This window comes from Opisthocomus hoazin, chromosome 10 (genome assembly GCF_030867145.1).
Source record: "Opisthocomus hoazin isolate bOpiHoa1 chromosome 10, bOpiHoa1.hap1, whole genome shotgun sequence".
Lineage (NCBI taxonomy): Eukaryota > Metazoa > Chordata > Aves > Opisthocomiformes > Opisthocomidae > Opisthocomus > Opisthocomus hoazin.
The window spans coordinates 14234668-14254459 of record NC_134423.1 but is presented as its reverse complement, the minus strand read 5'-3'; the positions used below and the strand labels follow the sequence as shown (position 1 = coordinate 14254459).

Below are 19792 nucleotides of genomic sequence, written 5' to 3'. Positions count from 1 at the left end.
TTTTTAAGGCAAAATCTCCAAAGAGGATGGCAACGGATGAGCTGGGCCAGACAGAGACCGCTGCGGGTTCAGACGTGCCGCCAGCCAAAAAACTGAAAGCGCATTGGAAATGCGCTAAATGCGGATTTGCGACAGACATCAGTACTGAGTTTCAGGAACACATACCTCAGCACAAGACAGACAGCTCCACCTACCAGTGCTTGTTCTGCGGCTTGTGCTACACCTCTCACATCTCTCTGAACAGACACCTCTTCATTGTTCATAAAGTAAAAGATGAGGAGGAGGAGCAGGAAGAGGAGGAGGAAGAGGAAGATGAAAGGCAGAAGTTACAAAGGGAGATGAGTGAGAACGGACATGAGGGGTTTAACGGCGAGATAAACACTGCGGCGGAAGAAGAAAACCTGAAATGCAGAGAGTGCAAAAGTGACTCAGCTCTTTGTGAACACAGTCAGACGTGTGGTGTGGAGGGTCCTAATAGCACCTCGCAAAACAATCATTCAAAGTCTCTTAAGACTTAAAAAAACCCTTTTGGTTGGTCAGGGGTTTTTTGTTGAGGGGTTTTTACTCACAATACGGGGTGGGGATGGGGCGAATCTTTGAAATATTCTGTTGATTTCTTGGGATGGACGTTGCTTTTCGTTGCTTTTCGATAACTTCTGTTTGTAAGGGAAATTTGAAAAAAAAAAACAACCCTGCCATTGCATCCTAAGCACTAACTCTCTGCCAGACCAGAGAGGTGAAAAGGGAAAGCAGGGCGAGAATCCTCGCTGGAGCTTGTCAAACTCCTGAGGATCGAGGAGCACTTTCTGCAGCTGCAGTTTCCTTAAGATGAGCTCTCTTTGTTCGAGTGTGCACTGCCTCAGCCTCTGCCTGGAACCCCAGCCTTGCCTTCCCTGTCTAGCTTGCTTTCTCCTTCTATTTATGGATTCTTTTTTCTTTTCCCATCCTGCCTTTTGTTTTATTCGTTTTAACTCATAACGCTGTCTCAGCAAAACACGCTTGTCAGGACCATGTGGGCCAATCCAGGATCTTCTGCGTTAATACGGGACGGGTTCAAGCTGTAAGATGTGCCGATTTTTCATTAATTGCCTGAATAACAACCCTGTTTTCCAAAAGGCAATTTAATGAGATGTCTTGGACCCGAGTGATCCTGAAAGAGAATTTTGTAGCCCCTGTCCCCTCGGGTGAGCACAGCTCAAAGCCACGCGCCGTGTTGAGGAGGGCCTGGTGCCCCTCAGGGACTCGCTGGCTGCGTGTCAGCGGAGCTGCGCTGCTGGAAGCTGTCCTGGGGTTGGGTGCAGCCGGGCCCAGTGCTTGGCATCTCGTCCCGGCAGAGAGCTCGGGCCGAGCTGGGCAGCAGGTTGGAAAACATCCCCTGCCGCGGGCTGTGGCGTTGGCTGGAGCGGAACTGTCGTGGCACTCCTGACAGCTCCGGCTCGGTGCCGGGGCTCCTTGGCGGGCTGGTTCGGAGCGGCAGCCGCAGAGACGGGAGCGGGAACCACCGTCCTGCCGCGCCGCGAGGGCTGGCCGCCGTCGGCGCTCGTCTGTCTCCCGCCGCCGCTCGGCGGTCCCTGCCACTGGGAGACGTTCCTTCCCCTGTAGTCACTCTCTCTTTCCTCGCTCGTTGCCCCCTCACACACGCGCTTTGTGTAATATAATTGTCTCCTATACCATTATTTTTTTTATTACGTTGAGCCAGAACCCCGCTCGTTATTGTTTACTATGATGATGTTTAAATAATTTAAGAACTATTTATCTTATTGCATTCGGACCGCTCACCTCCTCGTCTCGACGTGTTTTGATACGAACTTTGGACTCTTTGTATTTTTGATAGGGTGTGCGTTAGCCTAGGGGATGTTTTACCCGGTAGCCTACGTAGAGTTAAGGGTAGCAGGGGGCACTCCGAGCCATCACCTATCTATTTAACCCGCAGCGGCCTCTGTGCCTTGCTATGATGTTTACTTCAAAGTATCGCAAATAAAAGCATCCAAGGGTGCCTGCCTGGGCGTCGTTCTTGGCACAGGCCGCCATGACAACCCGGGGGCGGGGCCGGAAGCGGCAGGGAGGCGGCCGGAAGCGGAAGCGCAGCCGGCAGGGCGGAGGGGCGGTGTGGCCGCCGCCGCCGTCGGTGCCGGCGATGCTGTCGCTGGACTTTCTGGACGATGTGCGGCGGATGAACAAGCGGCAGGTGCCGAGCCGGGGCGGGGAGGGGCCGGGGGCCTGGGGCCGGGAAGGGGGGCCGGGAAGGGGGGCCGAGCCGGGCCGGGCCGGGCCGCGCAGCCTGACACCCCCTCCCCCCGCAGCTGTACTACCAGGTGCTGAACTTCGGCATGATCGTCTCGTCCGCCCTCATGATCTGGAAGGGGCTGATGGTGGTGACGGGCAGCGAGAGCCCCATCGTGGTGGTGCTGAGGTAAATCCGGCGCTGGGAGGGTCAGAGCAGAATGTGCGGAGGGGGCAGCGGGCGAGGGGCCCTCAGTCCCCGCTCCGTGTGAGGGGGGGGCAGCGGGCGAGGGGCCCTCAGAGAGTCCCCGCTCCGTGGGTGGGAGGGTGGGGGGCTGGTAGCCTTACCCAAAGGCAGCATCTCGCTGTCTGCTGCTGTCAGCCGGTGGCCTCTGCGCCGGTCAGCTGGGTCCTGAGACCGGGCTCCGGAGAACCATGGCGAGAGCGTGACCCGGGCATTTGGTGTGCGGCTGCCGAAGCTCCCCCAGAAACGCTCGGCCCCGTGAGTGGAAGCAACCTGAGAACAGGAGGCCTGGAAGCAGGGGGCCTGGCACGAGCGATGACCCTGTGGCTTGACCTGATCGTCCCTGTGTGAAAGCAGTGTTTGTGGCAGAGCTCGTCTGCTCTCCAAGGCTGATGGCGCTGCTTCCCACAGCAGAAGTCATGGTAGCAGAACGTGGCAGTGCACTGGCACCTCACCTGTTGCCTGTCTGCACGTCTCATTGCTGCTGCATGAACAGCTGGGGTGTCTGGTGAATCTTGGTGAGCGACAAGGAAGTGGAAATCTCTGAGATGCCAGCAAGTAAACTCATAGAGTGAAAAGGAGTTGTTGGGTTTTTTTAAATGGGAGCTGGCTTGCTGAAATGTCCAGTGAGCATTAGCATGTGCTACATTGCGTCTTTAAAAGTACCCACTAACTCTTCCTTTGCAGCTGCTTGGTTTTTTCCCTGGCCGCCCAGTGAGTTGTGATGTGGCCAGGAGGAGGGGAGCTGTAGCTGTAGCTGTACCCTTTTATACATGTGGCCGAAAATAAGGGGTGTTGTTCGGTAGCTGGAGGTGTTTTAGGTGTTGCCTGCTGCCTGCACAGAAGTGCCGTGCGGGAGGTGCCCCCAGTGCTACTCCCACCCTCCTGGTGGTCTGGACAGATTCCCATGGCCAGAGTTCCTGGGCAGCCGTCAGATGCCTGCACTGTCGGATGCCACATAGATGCTGCACAGGGCCGCGGTGGCCTTTCCTTGTGCTTCTACATCAGTGTTACCACATGCCATTTAACAAAATTCCCGTAAAATAAAAGCGAGTAGTGTTCCTGTTCCCTCTCAGCAGGTTTGTGAAGTCAGAGGATGATGTTTCACGCTGTTGCTCCCAGTGAGTAAGACAGTGGCCGTTGGGTCACATCCCTGCTTCGGCGATGGGATCTTCTGCTGTGAATAGCAGCTTCTGCGCTGTCTTTAGATAAAACACGAACATACGCAGTACTTAAAGTTCATCGTTTTGTTTTGTACTGCATTGTTTGTTTGGAATTAAGAAGGTTGAGTATAATTTTTTAACAATTGCCATTTACAAGACAGGAAAAAAATAACTTGAATAGCAGTGCCTGAAATGAGATCGTTAAGCAAAGCGATGAATCACAATAACAAATTTTTAGCACGCCCGTCTGTCTGTTCCAGATGGGAATACAAGAGCCTGTATGCTTTCAGTGCTTGCTTCATGAGGATGATCTACATACCTGCGAAAAATTAAAATAAATTAAATAAAGCTTCATACCACTGCCGTGCTGTCAGTGCGGCACTGCCAATGGAGAGCTCAGAAGCTGAGGAGGTGCTGCTCATCGTGAGCCTTGTTGTTATTAAGAAAGCAGAAGGTTTTTTCTCGTTTGGTGTGCTTTTAACGCCAACTGCTGGCAGTGCTCATTTCCCAACAAATCTGAACTGCTGGTAGCATGGTGATTGAAAATCCGAGTGTGGTAGAGGTTAGACCTGGTCTCCCAAGTCCACGTGGTTTTCTAAGGAACTTTTCATTGAGGTTATTGTGTGTTTTTTCATAAAGGACTATAAACTCTGAAACCTGCTTCTGAGTGTTCAAATATTGTTCAGTTGCTCCTCTTCTCTTTTCAGTGGAAGCATGGAGCCTGCATTTCACAGAGGAGATCTCCTGTTCCTCACTAACCGAATTGAAGATCCGATCAGAGTGGGAGAAATCGTGGTCTTTAGGATAGAAGGAAGGGAAATTCCTATAGTCCATCGCGTCCTGAAAATTCATGAGAAGTATGTCGAGAATTTGGGGGATTGTACTGGAGATGTTTAGCTAAAGTGTAATTTTCCTCATCTCATTGGGGAAACGAATGGGGGTGACATCAGTAACAGATTTCCAGGTGCTGTAGGAAGAAGCAACATAGATGTTTCAGACAGATGAAATCTGTCCTCCTTGGTGTACTTGTAAAGATCATCCAGCAGAATTCACAAGCTGGGGAGTCTGCACTGGTATCCTGGATTCCCTGTGTCACTCAGTGTCTCCTGTGCCGTCATTTCCATCCCAAGCTGCTGCGTAATGTTGCTGTGTTGTCTCCTGTAGGTATGGCTGCGTCTGTGTGTGTGAAGTGACTCTTGTTTGTAGAGGCAGAACTTAAGGAAGAAGGGTGTTTTGTATGTGTTGTGCATTATTTTAAAGCTTGTCTTTGTGCTCCTGGTTCCTGCTGTCATGCAGAGGCAGGGTGTTTCTTTTCCTCTCTGTAGGAGCTGTTGTGTTGTTATACTTGGGGTCTCGATATGCGCTGTGCTCTCCGCATACTGTTTGTTCTGCAAACGTGTCTGAAGGAATGAAGCGCAGTCACTCTGGTTTGGTGGCTGAACAGGGTTTAGTTTTCCAAGCAAGGCTTCCTCGGCAGCCGTGAGCCTTCCTATTTTGCTGGTTGGGGAAGATGCAACTGTGACTGCTCCAGGCCGGTCTGCGGGGATGCAAGCCAGCCCTGTGAGTTGTTTGAGTGAAGACTAAATCTTGAACTGAATCCCTGGTTCTTCAAGCCAGCTCTGAGAGGGCAACGGTTGGACGGGGTCCCAGCAGCTGTTTCTGCTGAGTAATCGCCTGCTGCAACGTGACTGAATGGGAGCTTTACCAGGGCTGAGAGAGCTGTTCCTAGGTGAAGTGAATCACTTGAATCGTGTGTAAAGGTGGCATTTGAGGATTGCTCTGGTTAAATGAGGTCCCTTCCCCCAAGTACTCGTAGGAGCCGCAGCTGTTGGGACATCTCGACCATTTGTCTCGCCCAGCGTCAAGATCGATCAGCTCTGTGCACAGAAATAGTCCAGCTGCAATCCTGGCTATGAGAGGGTGGCAGGTATCCCAACGGACAGAGCAGATTCTTTGCTTTCAGATTTATTCTATTTCAAAAGCATTTAACAATTGTCAGTTGTCAAAGTACTGTTCTTCGATACCACTAATTTAAAAATAAGATCAGTATACTTCGTAAATTTGACATCTAAAGTTGCGTATGCACTTTTTGTCATGTCTTCGGAACTCTTAAGGGAAACGCTGCTTTCCTCCTCCCCTGTTGTACACTAAAGGCTCAGCTGGCTCCAGTGCTGCTGCGTGGGCTGATTATTAAACAGTCAAGAAAGGTCGGGGTCTTCTCTCTCCGCTCTCAGCCAGTGTGTGAGAAGGAGAAGCAGAAGTGTGCATTCTGCATGACAGTTCACCTCCAGATATTCCCCACCCTTTTTTATTTTTGCCTGGCTCTATCTCAGCACTAGGTCTTAAGGTATCCAATGCTTTTTTTTTTTAAATGTAACAAAACCATAGTGCCAATCGTAGATTCTGTGCAGTAAAGCCATTCTCCGGTATTTTAGGTTTCATTTAAATGAGACAACCAAACACAAACCAGATCTTCATATCAGGAAAGATAAAACTGAAAAGTACGTACTGTGACCTGAAGCTGGGCACTGAAGGCAGGCCTCGGAGGTATCAGTTGCTTCTTTCACTACTTAAGGAATATTTTTCTGGTGCCAGTTTGGAACTCAAGAGTGTCTTCTGAATGGTGGGAGTTTCCCATTTCTTCCTGTAGTTATGGACTGAATGAAAACTGAAAAGTCTCTGAAAGTTGACAGGAGTGTCAAAACGAAGGAAAACAGAAACCCTGTTCTCCATGACTTTGTGGCGGCCCGTGCTCCAGTTCACGTCAGTATTGTTTCAGTGAGGAAATGGGTTTTTTAGCCTTTTCTTCTTTGTTCAGAGTGAAATTGAGTTCATTCTTTATCACTAAACACAGAGTCTATGGTCAAAACTTACATAATGGTTTCGGTGTAGGACAGCCAGACCAGATTTCATTCACCTTTCAGACAGCAGAGCACCCGTGCTGTGGGCTTCTCGCGCTGGTTCGTGATGGAGCGTTGAAGCTGCTCAGTAAGATGGTGCACTCCTTCACCATCGGTTTTCAGAGCTGAAACTGCATTATCTGCACCTTTGTATAGCTTCATCTTTTTCCAGACTTTCTGTAAGCTCCTGGAGTATTTGCTAGTCCCACACTGTGAGACAGATGTGCTTTGAAGAAAGATTTTTTTTTTTTTTTTTTTTAAACCCCTTTTTTCCTTCCAAGCTTCTGCTGTCAAGTCAGACACATTGGTATTCGGGCATGATGAAAACAGCATGAGCTCTGAAGATCTTCTGCATGCTTTCCCGAGTTGTATTTGATCTGTCGTTTCTGTGCACAAGCCGACAGAATCAAGTAAGGAGAACACTCCCGCTTGGCGTCTGTGTTCGGATGCCACAGGGCGAGGGGCCGACCGACCCCCGGTAGCGGCACAGGCTGCTGCTTCTAAGCAAGCCTTGCTGGCTGTCCAGGAAGCTGAATGGAAGTGGCGGCGGAAGAGCTCATAACGTGGCGTATAAAGCTAGAGCGTAGCAGCAGCTGGTTCCAGGTCAAAGCAAAGGTTCATCTGCTCCACGGTCATGTTTCTGATCGGCTGACTAATTTGCCTCAGGACAAATTAAAGACTAGAGAGAGTGTGTAGCAGTATTTTCTCTGCTTCCTGCAAATTATGATTTCAGGCACAAAGTGACAGTTCTGTATTAATAGCCCCCTTTTCTTCTTTACGTGGACTACCTGCTCACTTTTTCAACTGATGTAATATTTTGGCTTTCAAAATATCCTTCCAGAGAGCCATGGTTTAGTTTGCACTATGTTAGTTAAGCATAGCACCTTCTCTGGCTTGTTTTAACCTGTTACCTCTGGGTTTCGTTGTTTGCCCTCTAGGTCTTGTGTCAGAAGAGGCAGTGAAAAACTGTTGCTGTCTGTGTCATTGGACTACCGTCATATCTCCCATCAGTTCTGTCTTTTCCAGGCTGAAGAGTCCTGGTCTGTTGTTTCTTGTATGGAAGTGGTTCCAGACCTTGTTATCCATTTCTGAACCTTTGCCAGTTCTTCTCTCCATTTCAAAAAAGGATGTAGGGGGTTCAGAACTGCGCAGAGCATTCAAGATGTAGGCACATCGCGAGTTCAAGCAGTATCATAATGGTATCGTTTGTGTTGTTCTGTCCCCCTTTCCTAATAATTTCCAAGTTTCAGCTTGCTTCTGACTGCTACTGAGTAGAACCATACACTTTAACCCCAAAGTCTCATTTTGGGTGGAAGTGTAGAGCCCAGAACCCAACATTTGTATATGAAGCAAGAGAAGCACCAACATGAGAGAGGTCAAAAGCAAAGAGGTGATAGCAGTACCTTCGCTAGAAATGGCTCATCCTGCTAGTTCTGTTCTTAAACTCTGCCGGAGAGCTTGGCTGGGGCCAGAATTCATTCTTTGTGGGCAGGCCTTTTCCAAACAGTCTGCTTTCCGCTGCATTTGACAGAGTTTCCCTTTTTAATCCTGCTTGAACATGTAGGGGACAGTTGTTTCTAGTATCTTTGTGTTAGTCTCTAAGCACTTGCTCTAGAACAGCTTTTAATAAGTTCTTTTTCTCTGACTTACCTGCCTGTCTTGTCTTTGCTAGGCAAAACGGTGACATAAAATTTTTGACAAAGGGAGACAACAACGCTGTTGATGACAGAGGGCTGTACAAACGAGGGCAGCACTGGTTGGAGAAGAAGGACGTAGTAGGGCGAGCGAGAGGGTAAGTGAAGTTGAAAGATGCAGCTTTTTACACTGCCCTCCCCCGATGCCATCTGTTAATCCCCTTCTCCTCTTGAACTCTCCCCGCTGGGTTTTTGTGACCTGCCTGAAAGCATTGCAGAAGGTGCCGTGGAGAGTTAAAAAACAAAGGTAGTTCAGTTCTTAGCTTGGCTTAAGCGAAGGTATCAAGCTGTGAGCTGCATCCTGACATTCTGATGCTGGACGGACAGCGGTGCAAAGGCAGTGTACACTCAGGCGTGATCAGAATTTTCATCAAAATTGCTCTGCAAGGCAGAGTCTTTGCAGGCAGAGGCTAAAACTCACTCTGGCTCTGGGGCTGCTCCTCGCTCAACCCCTGCTGCCCTGGCTTCCCTGCCTGGGGCAAAGAATTCGCAAGCCTGTTGACCTTCGCCTTAAGTATGCTTGAGTGGCTCTTCCTTTGTACAAGTGCCAGGGCAGTGCTTATCCCGTATGCACCCTTGAATACTGTTTGTTTGAATAAAACCTTTATTCTTGTAGATTTGTGCCCTATATTGGAATAGTGACTATCTTAATGAATGATTATCCAAAATTTAAGGTAAGAGCTCTTTCATTTTCTGCCTGCTTCTCCCACCCCGGCTAAAGTTACTTTGCGAGAGCTTTATATGCTCGGGCAGGACTGTTTGCCCTGTATGTTTGCTGCCATTACTGCATCTTTAGATGTGAACATGCACTCTTCTGTCTTCTGTTCTTTCTCTTACAGTATGCAGTCCTCTTTTTACTGGGTTTATTTGTACTGGTTCATCGAGAGTAGCCTCTTGCACTGAAGTACGAAGTGAAGGTGGCATCGATTTTTTTTAGATGAATGTTTTAAGTAGACGATGGTCCGGTGTGCCGGGAGGAAGAAGAAAACATGCATTTCAAAGCTTCTTGCCAGTTTGGGTTTTTATTTTGGTTTTTTACTGCGTAAGGGCCAATGTTTGTCACAGTATTTCCAATGGTTTGTCACATTTTAGCATTTTTAGTGAGTTTTTGTATTAAAAATTTAAGCCAAACTGTTCAGTGTCTGTACTTTGAAGCTGAGCTTCCTCTCAAAGTGCCTACAGGACTGTGTCCTCTAAGCCTGTGCCTCCACTGGGCAAGCGTGACCTCTGCCTGCACTGACGGAACTGTCGAACAGCGAGCTGTGGAGGTGGTGTTTTTTCCAATGCAGAACTGGAATAAAGATTTTGCATCTCGCCCAGTATGAGCCCTGCCACGTTCTTCTTTATTGCCCTGGGTGCAGCCTCCTTGCCCAGTTTCCTGGGGGGTACTTGCGCCTTGCCGTTGCGGACTGACTCCTAGAGCTTCACTAGAGCCTAGTGAATTAACTTGTCCTCTCTACACAGAATGATAGCAGCTACTCCTCTATAGATCCACTCAATATTTCTATGTTTCTGTAAATAACACTTCAATGATCTGCTTAAAGACTGCAAGGTGTTTTGGGCAGAAGATGGCAAAGGATTACTTTGTGCATAAGTTATCAGTGCAGCACTAGGTAACCAAAGAATTGACATGGGAAATACCATAGCTGTTTGGCAGGGAGAGTTTAGTAGGATGCAGTAGTAATATTTTTTTAGTTTTAGAAATGGATTTTAGGTCTGTAATGATCCCAGCAGCTGGCCACATCTTACAGCTTACCTGAAAGCTACAGGAAAGCTAAGCGCCCATTGCCCCGAGGTCTGAAAGAATAAACCACTTGTTGCACGTGGTGACAGCTTTTCTTCTGGGCTTCTCGCTCTGGGTGGTGATCCTGCTTGTGTAGATGCACTGTCAGAGGAGAGCCCAGGGAAGAGGTTCAAGGCGGAGACTAGGTATCAACTTCGACATAAATTTGTGCCACTTGCACCGGGTGATGGACCACTGTCACTCGCCTCCGCGGTGTCTGTAGTGACTCGTGAAAACATTTCACTTCCCCTTCGCTAGGGCAGATCTTCACAAGGGTAGGCGGTGGGTTCCTCCCTCTTAGGCTGCCTGACCCCTCCTGTTCAGTTGGTTTCCCTGTTGTCTTGCTAGCGCAGCTTCCCCCTGGCAGTGAGAGCCTGTCCCCTCCCCATCTGTGCTTTCCCGGGGTTAACAGCTCCCCTCTCGGTCTTGTAAAATCTACAGAGAGTTCAGAGCTACTGTGTGTTCCTTCAGGTGCATCTGCCCACATCCTCTATTCCCGCTTCTTTGTGACTGCTCCAAGATTCCACAGCAACCGGGATCACTGAAGATGATGACTGCTGCCGTGCACACAGCTTGCGTAAGGGTAAAAGCAATTGGGACAGGCAAGGACAAAACCCAACGGGGTGTTTATGGTCTGTTTTCAGTTTCTTGCACGTGTACCTCATGAGGCTTGTCAGGCCTGTCCTGTCTGTGGGGGTAAATTGTGCTGTTGGGTATGGGGTGCTGCGACGAGTCCATGAGCAGGTTCAGCCCCTAGCACTGAGCCTTGGGCCTGTGGCTCTTTGGGTGATCATAGCTTAGTAATAAAAAATGGTAATAAAATCCGTATCTCCAACTCCCAGTGCTGGAGCCCTTGAGAAGAGAGTTTGGATAGAGAGCTTCTCCAAAGTGCCTGAGTCACAGATGGGATGTTTTGTCAAAAGCCAAACCCAGGCAGCAGTGAGGGAACACGATATCTCTCTGAGAGCTGCCATCACCATAGAGCACCTTGCTGAGGACTTGGAGCAGCATTTCTGCCTGCACAGGTCACACTGAGGCTCTGTTCCCTGCTTTGCCTTTAGCTTAAACTGATGTTGCACATAAATCGGTTTTTCACTTGGGCTCACATAAAGACCTGAGCTGAGCTCTTCTGAGACCTGCTAATCAGCACCTCCCAGTGAAAACTTGCTGAAAGTGCTGTTGTTGCTGTTCTCTGAGTCCTCTCGCTTTCACACCTTTTGCAAAAATCTGAGCCTGCAGAAGCGGTTGTGTTAACTGTCACTGAGTTAATTTAACAAAAAAAGGCTAAAATACAAAGATTTACAGTTGAAGGATATGCAAGGATTAGCTCTTAAAGAGCATCTGCTGAAACCCCAGTTCTGAGAGAAAAGAAATGGTCATTTTGAGATGTTGGGCAATAATAAGGTGCCCGTCCTGCTGGTGGCAGGACGGCCCCGCTGGCGTTGTTGACAGCAGGTGTCAGCAGCCAGTGCGGCTGGGGACACACACTCGTTGCCAATGTGGGTGCAAACCTGCGGCTGGGCGCTTGCGGGAAGACGTGCCTTTCCTCGCCTTGCTCTCGTGTTGTGCCGTGCGGAGTGATTGAGCAGGAACCGCTCAGAAAATGCAGGGTGGTTAGGGCAAAGGGTGGGGTGAAGCCCACTGCAACCTAGCGTCGGTGCATTGCTCTCTTCTGGGTTTGCAGAGACTTTAAGGACAGAAACAGTTGCCCTAAATCAGAGGTTTGAGAATTCATCTCTAGAGCCTGTGTTCTGCCTATTTTCAGCTCAATGTACCTGAGAACGTGGTTCTGTGTTATCTGCAGTCGTGAAATGAGGTGTTGACTCTAATTAGAGCGAGGATAAATAAGCAGTTAATCCACTCACAGCTCAAACGCCCACCAGCTCCCGCACTGCCTCCCACCTCACTGCCTGTGTCCCTGTAACGCCTTGCTTGCCACAGTGGGAAGAGAGGGTGCTGGGGACGAGCCTGCGTGGGGGCAAGACGACAGAGAGTTGGTGCTGGCTCCGTCCCCGCCAGACTTACCCTGCTTTGCTGAGCAGAAAAGCTACAGGGCGTGCGGGATCTCTGGTTCAGCTGGGAGCTAATGCGGGTATGTTTGCCCCGCACTGCTGTGCTCCCACAGAGCCAGGGGTTTTGCTGTTAGAACTTGACGTGTCTTTGTTTTTTATTTCGTTTTCTTCTTTCTGTTAAAGGTGAAGCTGTCTGGCCAGCTTCAGCAAAGCTTTTGAAACTTAAGGCTTAGGCAAGATGGAGATCTTTGTGTCACAACAGGAATGGGATTTGTTTGTAAAGTGTGTGGGTGTTGAAAGGTCTGGTTTATAAAGGGAAAAAAAGGAAAAAAAATCTGCCAGGGCTAAGATTGCTTCTGTCTATGTTGTGGTTACAGCCAAACAGAGCAGGTTTTCTGGTAGGCAGTTTCATTGCTTAATTACTGTTCAATCACATCTGCAGTTCAGGGCACAGATTCTTTCATGGGCCGGAGCTGTCTCACAGAGCAAAGCGGTGCTGGGCTATTTCCAGTCATCGCTGGAATTCCGTTGGTTGGCTCTTTTTCATGTCGAAGCTAAACGTGCAAGCGGAAGCGTGGTGGATGGGTGGTGAGCTGTGAGGAGTAACGTGCTGCAAGCTGAAGCTCCCCGAGACAAAGGCTGGCTTTGTATGTTTATAACGCTTGAACACACGGTTGTTGGTTACGCAGCAATAAGCAGATCTGTCACTGCATACTGCTTAGCAGGGGTTTCTAGTGCTTGGGTTTGTGAGATGATGGGTTGCGTGCTTTCTTTAACGAGACTGGGTAATCTCATGGTGTTTTTCCTGCCCTTAAAGTCAGAACAGGTCAGCGTTATATTTTCTGAGGAGTATCTGCAAGGCAAAGTCTTGTCCGTGCGTGGTTAGATGACCACTTCCTGCTGGAGGAACGCGTGAATACAAACCCAGCACACAGCTCCCGGGGCAGGCTAAGCTCGTTGGCCCAGAGGAGGAGAGGAGAGGTGGCTTAGGCAGAGCGTGTCGCGTGGGGACGGCGCCTGTGCCGGGGCAGGGGAGATGCAAAGCAGACGTTTACGTCTCCCACTCCGAAGACCCGCACGATGTCTGTGACTCAGTGGCTGAATCAGATGAGGAGCATTCTGGTTCCAGTGCTCAGATGGCACGGGGCGCCTGGGTGATGCCAGAAGGCACGGCTGTCACAGTTCCCGTCAGTGTCAGCAGCTCTGGTGGTAGTTGATGCGTAGTGGATGACTGGTCTGAGCGTCTCATCGCTGGCTGCTGGGAAAAGAGAAACAGCACCTACAGTGCATTTTGAGCCAATTTCATAGCTTCCAGCCTCTTTTACCTTCTCCCCTCCCTTGCAATACTTCCAGTTCCTTTCTGTCCTTTGCACCCAGGTGCATCAGCTCGCTCACCCGTCAGGAAGGCACAGGTCTCTGCAGAGATAACTCCACCAGCCTGATGCATGTTGGATTCAGAAGGGGCACGGTGGCTTTCCTGGCAAATCTGCCTTGTTGGATCTACTTAGCCTTAATCTGGTGGATTCCCTGCTGGTTGGTAGTCTGCCCAGCCATGAGGAGCCCTCTCCATGGGAGCAGTTTTCCTGCTGCTGTGTCCTCGTCCCTGCTTACCCCTTAATCGCTGTAGAAAAGCACCAGCTCCTTCACACATAGTCATGCTCCCCAGTGGAGTGGGACCAGCCTAAGTGATGAGTGCTTCTGATTGAGCACATCGTGTGTCAAACCTATTCCTGCTCATGGGGTAATTCATACACATGTTTAATTCTAGCGTGTCCTTTGAATGCTTCATCTAGCAGAGTTGCTAAAACCTTGGAGGAAATCAAATATCTCCACAGAGAAGAACAGTCAAATTAGGGGCAGACTAGAAATGCAGATCCAGGATGGAGCAGACATGCCCTCAGTCTCTTGCTTCCTCTGCCTGGCTCCTCATCTCTTGATTTTTTGGATTCTTCTGCTTAATAATTTGAAAACACTTCGTGGAGCTCTCTCTGCCGAGCATCTTGGTATCACCTTTCCTTTCCAATCTCTCCTCCTGTAGAAACTAACCTTGCAGGGTTTCGTTTCCAGACAGACAGAATTAACAATAATGTGGAGAAAATGAACTTCAATTTCATTTCTCTGAACCTCAATTCACTTGAACTGGGATGTCAGATTTCTGCCGTGTAATTCTGGTTGGGACACTTCTGAGCTAGGCCTGCATTTGCCTGCAAGAAAACAAGGTTTTGTTCTCTAAGTCTTCTTGCAGAGCAGTTATTTGTGCTGTGTCCAGTGGGCGTGGAGTGAGTGGGAAACCTCAGGGAAAACCACAACTCATTTATGGCTTAAATGAAAATTGAAAAAGAGTTGAAAACAAGATGTGCGAGATTTCAAATTTTATCTTTTGTAAGCAACAGTTGTTGCCTGTGGACAAATTAGTGTAACAGAGGGACTTAATCTTTATAAACAAGAGACAAATGCATTAAAACAGACCCTCAGGCATATGGCAGGACTTTAAATTTGACCTGGCTTTGGAGAAGCAGTGAAGGAGAGGCTGAAACAACTTCACCGCTATGAAGAGTTTTATTGGCACCAGGAGCTCTGGGAAAGAGACAAATAGGGGGATTTGAGGCCTTTGCTCTTTGTATATATTTTTTATTAGAGCCGTTGGTTTTGAGCATGCATTTGCCTGCCCAGGTGGATATTTGCAGGGCCTGGGAGCACCTGCACTATGTTGTTGGAGCTCTACAGCTTGGAGTCTCTCCCAGACCAGACTGGCCACCACTCTGGGAGCTGCATTGGTCAACGTCAAGGTAAGAAAGCATAATTCAACAGAGAAGAAACAAAATGGACATTGCTTTAAATGCTGTGAACCATGGTATTTCCAGGTTGGGCGATGTTTGTTCATTATTAGCTCAGCGTTGGCAAGGCCCTCTTAGCTGTGCCATTTTTAGATACATCTATTTTGCATAGTTACGGAAAGGTCTCTGTCGTAGTTTAACACGGCAGCTGGCAACTAAGCATTAGACAGCCGCTCGCTCATACCTTCCCTTCTTCCCGCAGTGGGATGGGGAAGAGAAATGGACAAAAGGGGAAACTCGTGGGATGAGATAAAGACAGTTTAATGCGACAACAAAGTAAACACTAGTACTAATAATAGTGATAATAATGGATATGAAGAACAAATTATATACAATTTTTCTCACCACCCAGTGACAGATTTGCGGCCTGAAAAAACAGTTCAAACTCCTGGGCAAGAGAGGATTTGAAGCTCCCGGAAAAACGAAAAGCCGAAACCTCCCTGCTACCTGGCCAACCCCCTTCATAAATGTTTATGGTATGGAATATTTCTATTGGCCAGCTTTGCTATCTGTCTGGCTATGCTCCCTCCTGCACACCTGCTCTTTAGCTGAATATGAGAAAATGGGAAAAGTCCTTGACTTTTAGCAACAACTGAAAATATTGGTGCTAAACATTCTTCTCATACTAAATCCAAAACACAGCAGCTACTGGGAGGAAGATGAACTCTATCCCAGCTGAAACCAGGACAGTCTCTTTTCTTTGCCTGATGAAATCTTGCTTTGTCTTTAGGTATGTTTGGAGCATTCGGTAGTAGTGCCTGTTTCACAGGTCTGTTACTACTCGTGTTAGTCCTACACAGCCAAGAGTTGCTCTTTGATAAGGAACAAGGCACCCCAGGTGTGCTGTGCTGCCGACAGCTCCTGGACACCGGCAGTGGAAGAACCTGCAGCAGAGATCAGTGACCAAGGGTTAGCAGCGGACCCCCACGGGCTCTGAAGGGACACAAACCTGAAACCGTTGAGCTATTTGCTGTGGGGAGCACCTGTTCTGTCAAGCTCACCATGCCACCAAGGGACAGAGTGGGGGCTGAGGTGGAGATGCAGGGATCTGTGGACTATAAACCAGATCTGTGGACTGGAAAGGAGTAGGGCTGCTTTAAAGAGTAGGCTTGGAGCTTGTTGAAGGAGTTAGGAGGTGTATGGGCAAGGTGAGCCCACTGGGGTCGTCCGCCTGGATTTCCCGAAGGTATTTGGCAAGGTCCCTCAGCAAAGGCTCCTAAAGAAAGGAAGCAGGCCTGGAACAGGAGATGAGGTCCTTACAGGGCGAAAGCATTTGCTAAAAGGTAAGAAACAAAAGGTGGAAGGCAACAATCTCCGTAGCAGAGAACACCAGAGAGCTGTGCAGGGACTGCGTGCAGCATGTTCAAAAATGATCAGCAAAAGCAGGCAAATACTCAAGTTTGCTGCTAATACAGAGGGTTCTGTGGATGAAGACCAACTGTGGAAAGAGACTGGGCAATAAAAAAGATGAACTTCAAATGTACATAAATACGAAATGATGCACAGGGGGGAAAAACAATTTTAACTCTATTTATAAAACAACGGGTTCTGAGTTAAGTGTTACCGTCTGGAACGTTGGGGTTGTAACAGATTGTGCTATGAAAATGTCACTTCAGTGGTCAGTAGCCATCTAGAAAATAAATTGCGTGCAAGAATTACTAGGGGAAAACAGACAATCACTGTTTCCTCCAACTGAAGGCTTTGGGGGAAACCAACAGTGCGAGCTAAGGATCCCTGGAGCTTTGAAGGCTGCTTTGGGTGAGAAAGGACCATTCCTGGTGGGTGTGGATCTCTGCGGGGCTGCGGAGAGGTGGCTGCAGGCTGCTCTCACCCAGCCTCAGAGGGTTAATCCTGCTGGGAGAGGGACCATTAGCTCTGTGCAGATGCGTGCTCTGCCTCGAGTAGGTAACCATCTATCAGCAGCCCAGCGTTTGCTGAGTCACCTCCATCCTTCCCTGGCTCCATTGCAAGGCCCTTGCAGGAAGCTGGTGGCCGACAGGCCGACCTCCTGCACCACCTGCAGAAGCCGGTGTGGTGACCTTTGCCAGCAAAATCAATTTCCGAAATAGGATTTGTAATGCCTTTTTTGATATATAAACTGGGAAGATTCCTTTGGTGTCTGGTAACCGTTGGGAAAGAGAACATCTGTTGAGTTGGAGAGAGCAAGCAGTGGAGGAGCGCTGCAGTGACAATTCCTGCCCGGAATGCTGGAGGTCTCAGCAGGCTCCAGACCGAAGCTGTCACATCAGCAGGCTCCAGCCTCCTCTGCCACTGAGTGCCAGCTCCCCTGTTGCTTGGCAGATGGGTGTGCAGGCGCTGGAGGGCTCAGCTCTTTGTGCCGAAGTTGGAACAAGGCAGAGGCAGAAAATCCATTGCAAACCCTGCCAGGCTGGTGACTGGGGACTGGAGTTCAGGTTATGGCACCTTTCCCAGGCAGGTCCCGGGTGCCAGGTTTTTTTTGCCAATTTCAGAACACATCACCTCTTTGAGAAGAAGATACGGCCTAAAAAATCCAGAGAAAACCTGGTCTCCATTTGTAAGCAAGGCCACTTTTGTTGTAGCCACCTTCCAGGCTGCATTTGTCCAGTCTCAGGATGACAAACAACAGGGCAGCCCTCTTGCCTTCCCAGGAATGGGGGAATTTGGCCGCAGTGCGATCAGCCCGCTCCGGTCCCACACAACTGAGCTGCGGTCCTTATTCCCAGGTGCAGCAGAACACCCTCTGGACGGACCCGGCTTGTCAAGCAGCCATGCTTGCCCAGGGGCTGCTCAGCACCCATGTGATGTTCATCGGAAAAACTGGCTTGGCTGCAATTACACCACTGAAGAGGGTGTGAGCTATGCTGAGCCTCCTGCTCAGGGTCTGTCTGGTGCTGTCTGGGACTGGTTTTTAACGAGACTGCTGCAGAGGATGACATCGGTGTTCTCAAAGCCCTGCCTGGATTACAGCTGTGCAGTTTCCTTTAGCACCCACGCTGCTGCTCAGCGGGTGGCAAGCTCAGGTCCCTTTCACGAGTTGTTTTCCATAGAACCCCGCTGACAGCCCTGAACTGTGCTCCCACTTTCAGCCTCCACCAAGTCCCTCGGCAGCTATTCCATCGCTCTTCGCAGGCTTGAAATCAGGGTTATGGGCTCCGATCTCCCACACATGCCTCATCTGGCCAAGCCTCAATAGTCAGCAATTAACTTGGTGTCCCCTCAGTTTCTGAGCATTTGTCATGACACCGCAGAAGGGCAGGAATTCCTTGCTTTGCTTTTCCCAGCCTTTCCCAAGCCTGCCTTGCCGTCCTTCACCAGTACCACTGGGATCAGAAATACCTGTTCTTCCTCTCCCACCCTGACCCAGGTAATGCACGCAGCCTGCAGCCACCTGAAAAAGAGGAAAGATGTGTGTCAGTTTGGTTGTGTAGCTGGTTAAAATCAGATCAGCACAAAAGCATTCGCTCTGTTTGAAATGCTGTGCTGGTTCTCGCTGCTAGTCCCCTGTCTCTGGGGCTGCTGGCCCCTCAGAGTCAGTCTCCCAGGAGCACTGTGCTGCCTTGGAGCAGCAGGACTTAACCCCCCAGCCCCGACACGCTTCGGTAGGTGCCATAATTGCTCGGGGTTCTTTTCTCTGCCCTCTCTGTAATTGGTATCACTTTATCCCTGGTTTCATCCTCCATAATCCTACAGGTAACCCCTCGTCTCGCTCTTCCCCACCCCTGGCTGTGGATGTGCAGTGACACAGCAGCTACAGCAAGTGCCAGGACAGATCCAGTCCTGCTGCGCCACCAGGCAGAGTCTGGACCCTGACACAGGGAGAGGTTCCCCCCCGCCAGCACACTGCAGCTCCCCAAGAGAAGCTCTGGAATTTCTGGGGGAAAACGAATGGACAAATCCCTTGCACGTGCAGTGGAGCCAGCAGCTCCAAGGCAGCCATGGAGGAACGCACCTCAACCTCCCAGGTAACGCCCCTTCCCCAGGGTGAGGAGAAACCAGTCTCCTGTGCTGGGCAGTACCAGGCTCTCTTTCACATCCAGCACCCTCTCTGCACCTCACATCCTCCTTCTCCTCCGCCTGTACTGACTACATCCCATGCCTTCTCCAGACACCCTGAATTTCCGGCACTTTTGCCACCATGAGTGAATTGAAGACTGTTTTGAAAAAAAAACCCACCTTTGAGATGATGTCAGTCCATTTCAAGCCGTGTGTTATCAGTACGTAGTGACAGTGCAGGATATTGGACGAAAGACATGGGCTTCAAGAGCAAACAGATAACAAGAGCGTGTGCATGTGTCCTTGTGAGGACGGACAGGGGACATCAGAGCCAAAGTGGTGGTCGCAGCCACCCAGCACCACCAGGACAGAGGGCCTTAGGGCTCCTCTCTCAGCTGACTTTATGGAGAGGATGAAGCTGCCTCAATGGGAGCGTGAGGGTCAGGGCCACAGTGCTGCAAATGCCACATCCGTGGTGGGCATCGTGTTCATGCACCATGCAAAGCGCAAGGGGAGCACCCAAAAGGGCCATCTCCTCAAAAGGCGAGTGGAGATGTGGGCCCAGCACTGCCCTGCTGAACACAGTCAGGGAAGGAGCGTGGTGAGAAAGTGGAGTGAGACTCCCCGTTACAGCCCAGGACCTCCAGCACATGTAGACAGGAGGCTAGTGGAGGCAGACACCTCCCTGATGGGTGGTGGGTCAACTGGAAGGCAACATCTCCTAGTCAGCCAAGCCGGTCAGCATGGCACACCTCCCAGGCGGGAAGGGAGCACATGCTGACCAGCCAGCTGGCCACCCAAGGGGACGCACGCACAGTTTGGGAGGATGAATGTCTAACACAGGAGTACTTTTTAATTGTTTTCCTCCCCGTGACGTTAGAGCTGCCTTTGCAGTTTGGACTCTAACCCCCTGCTGTTGAAGAGGAACGAATCTCCTCTAGCACTTTTTCTTTTGAACAGC

At 49.8% G+C, this 19792-nt stretch overlaps 2 protein-coding genes across 5 annotated transcripts in view; both read left to right on the top strand.

Annotated features, from left to right (window-relative positions):
• The window catches only part of ZNF592 (zinc finger protein 592), a 43698-nt gene extending 41709 nt beyond the window's left edge, over nucleotides 1-1989 (top strand). For 2 of the 3 annotated variants that reach the window (XM_075431435.1, XM_075431437.1), the window contains exon 10: nucleotides 9-1989. In XM_075431435.1, coding sequence (XP_075287550.1) covers nucleotides 9-518 — 510 coding nt within the window. In that variant the 3' untranslated portion in view covers nucleotides 519-1989. The remainder of the gene's footprint in view (nucleotides 1-8) is intronic. The other variant, XM_075431438.1, reaches the window with a different exon arrangement.
• Nucleotides 1990-2072: 83 nt separating this feature from the next.
• Nucleotides 2073-9552, top strand: SEC11A (SEC11 homolog A, signal peptidase complex subunit). 2 transcript variants are annotated; one of them, XM_075432004.1, is made up of 6 exons: nucleotides 2073-2188; nucleotides 2304-2413; nucleotides 4338-4487; nucleotides 8203-8322; nucleotides 8841-8898; nucleotides 9064-9391. In XM_075432004.1, exons 1-6 carry the CDS (start codon nucleotides 2138-2140, stop codon nucleotides 9112-9114), a joined length of 540 nt encoding a protein of 179 aa, XP_075288119.1. In that variant the 5' UTR covers nucleotides 2073-2137; the 3' UTR covers nucleotides 9115-9391. The 2 variants fall into 2 exon arrangements, with proteins under 2 accessions (XP_075288119.1, XP_075288120.1); XM_075432005.1 differs by lacking the exons at nucleotides 8841-8898; nucleotides 9064-9391 and adding an exon at nucleotides 9398-9552.
• The last annotated feature ends 10240 nt before the right edge of the window (nucleotides 9553-19792 follow it).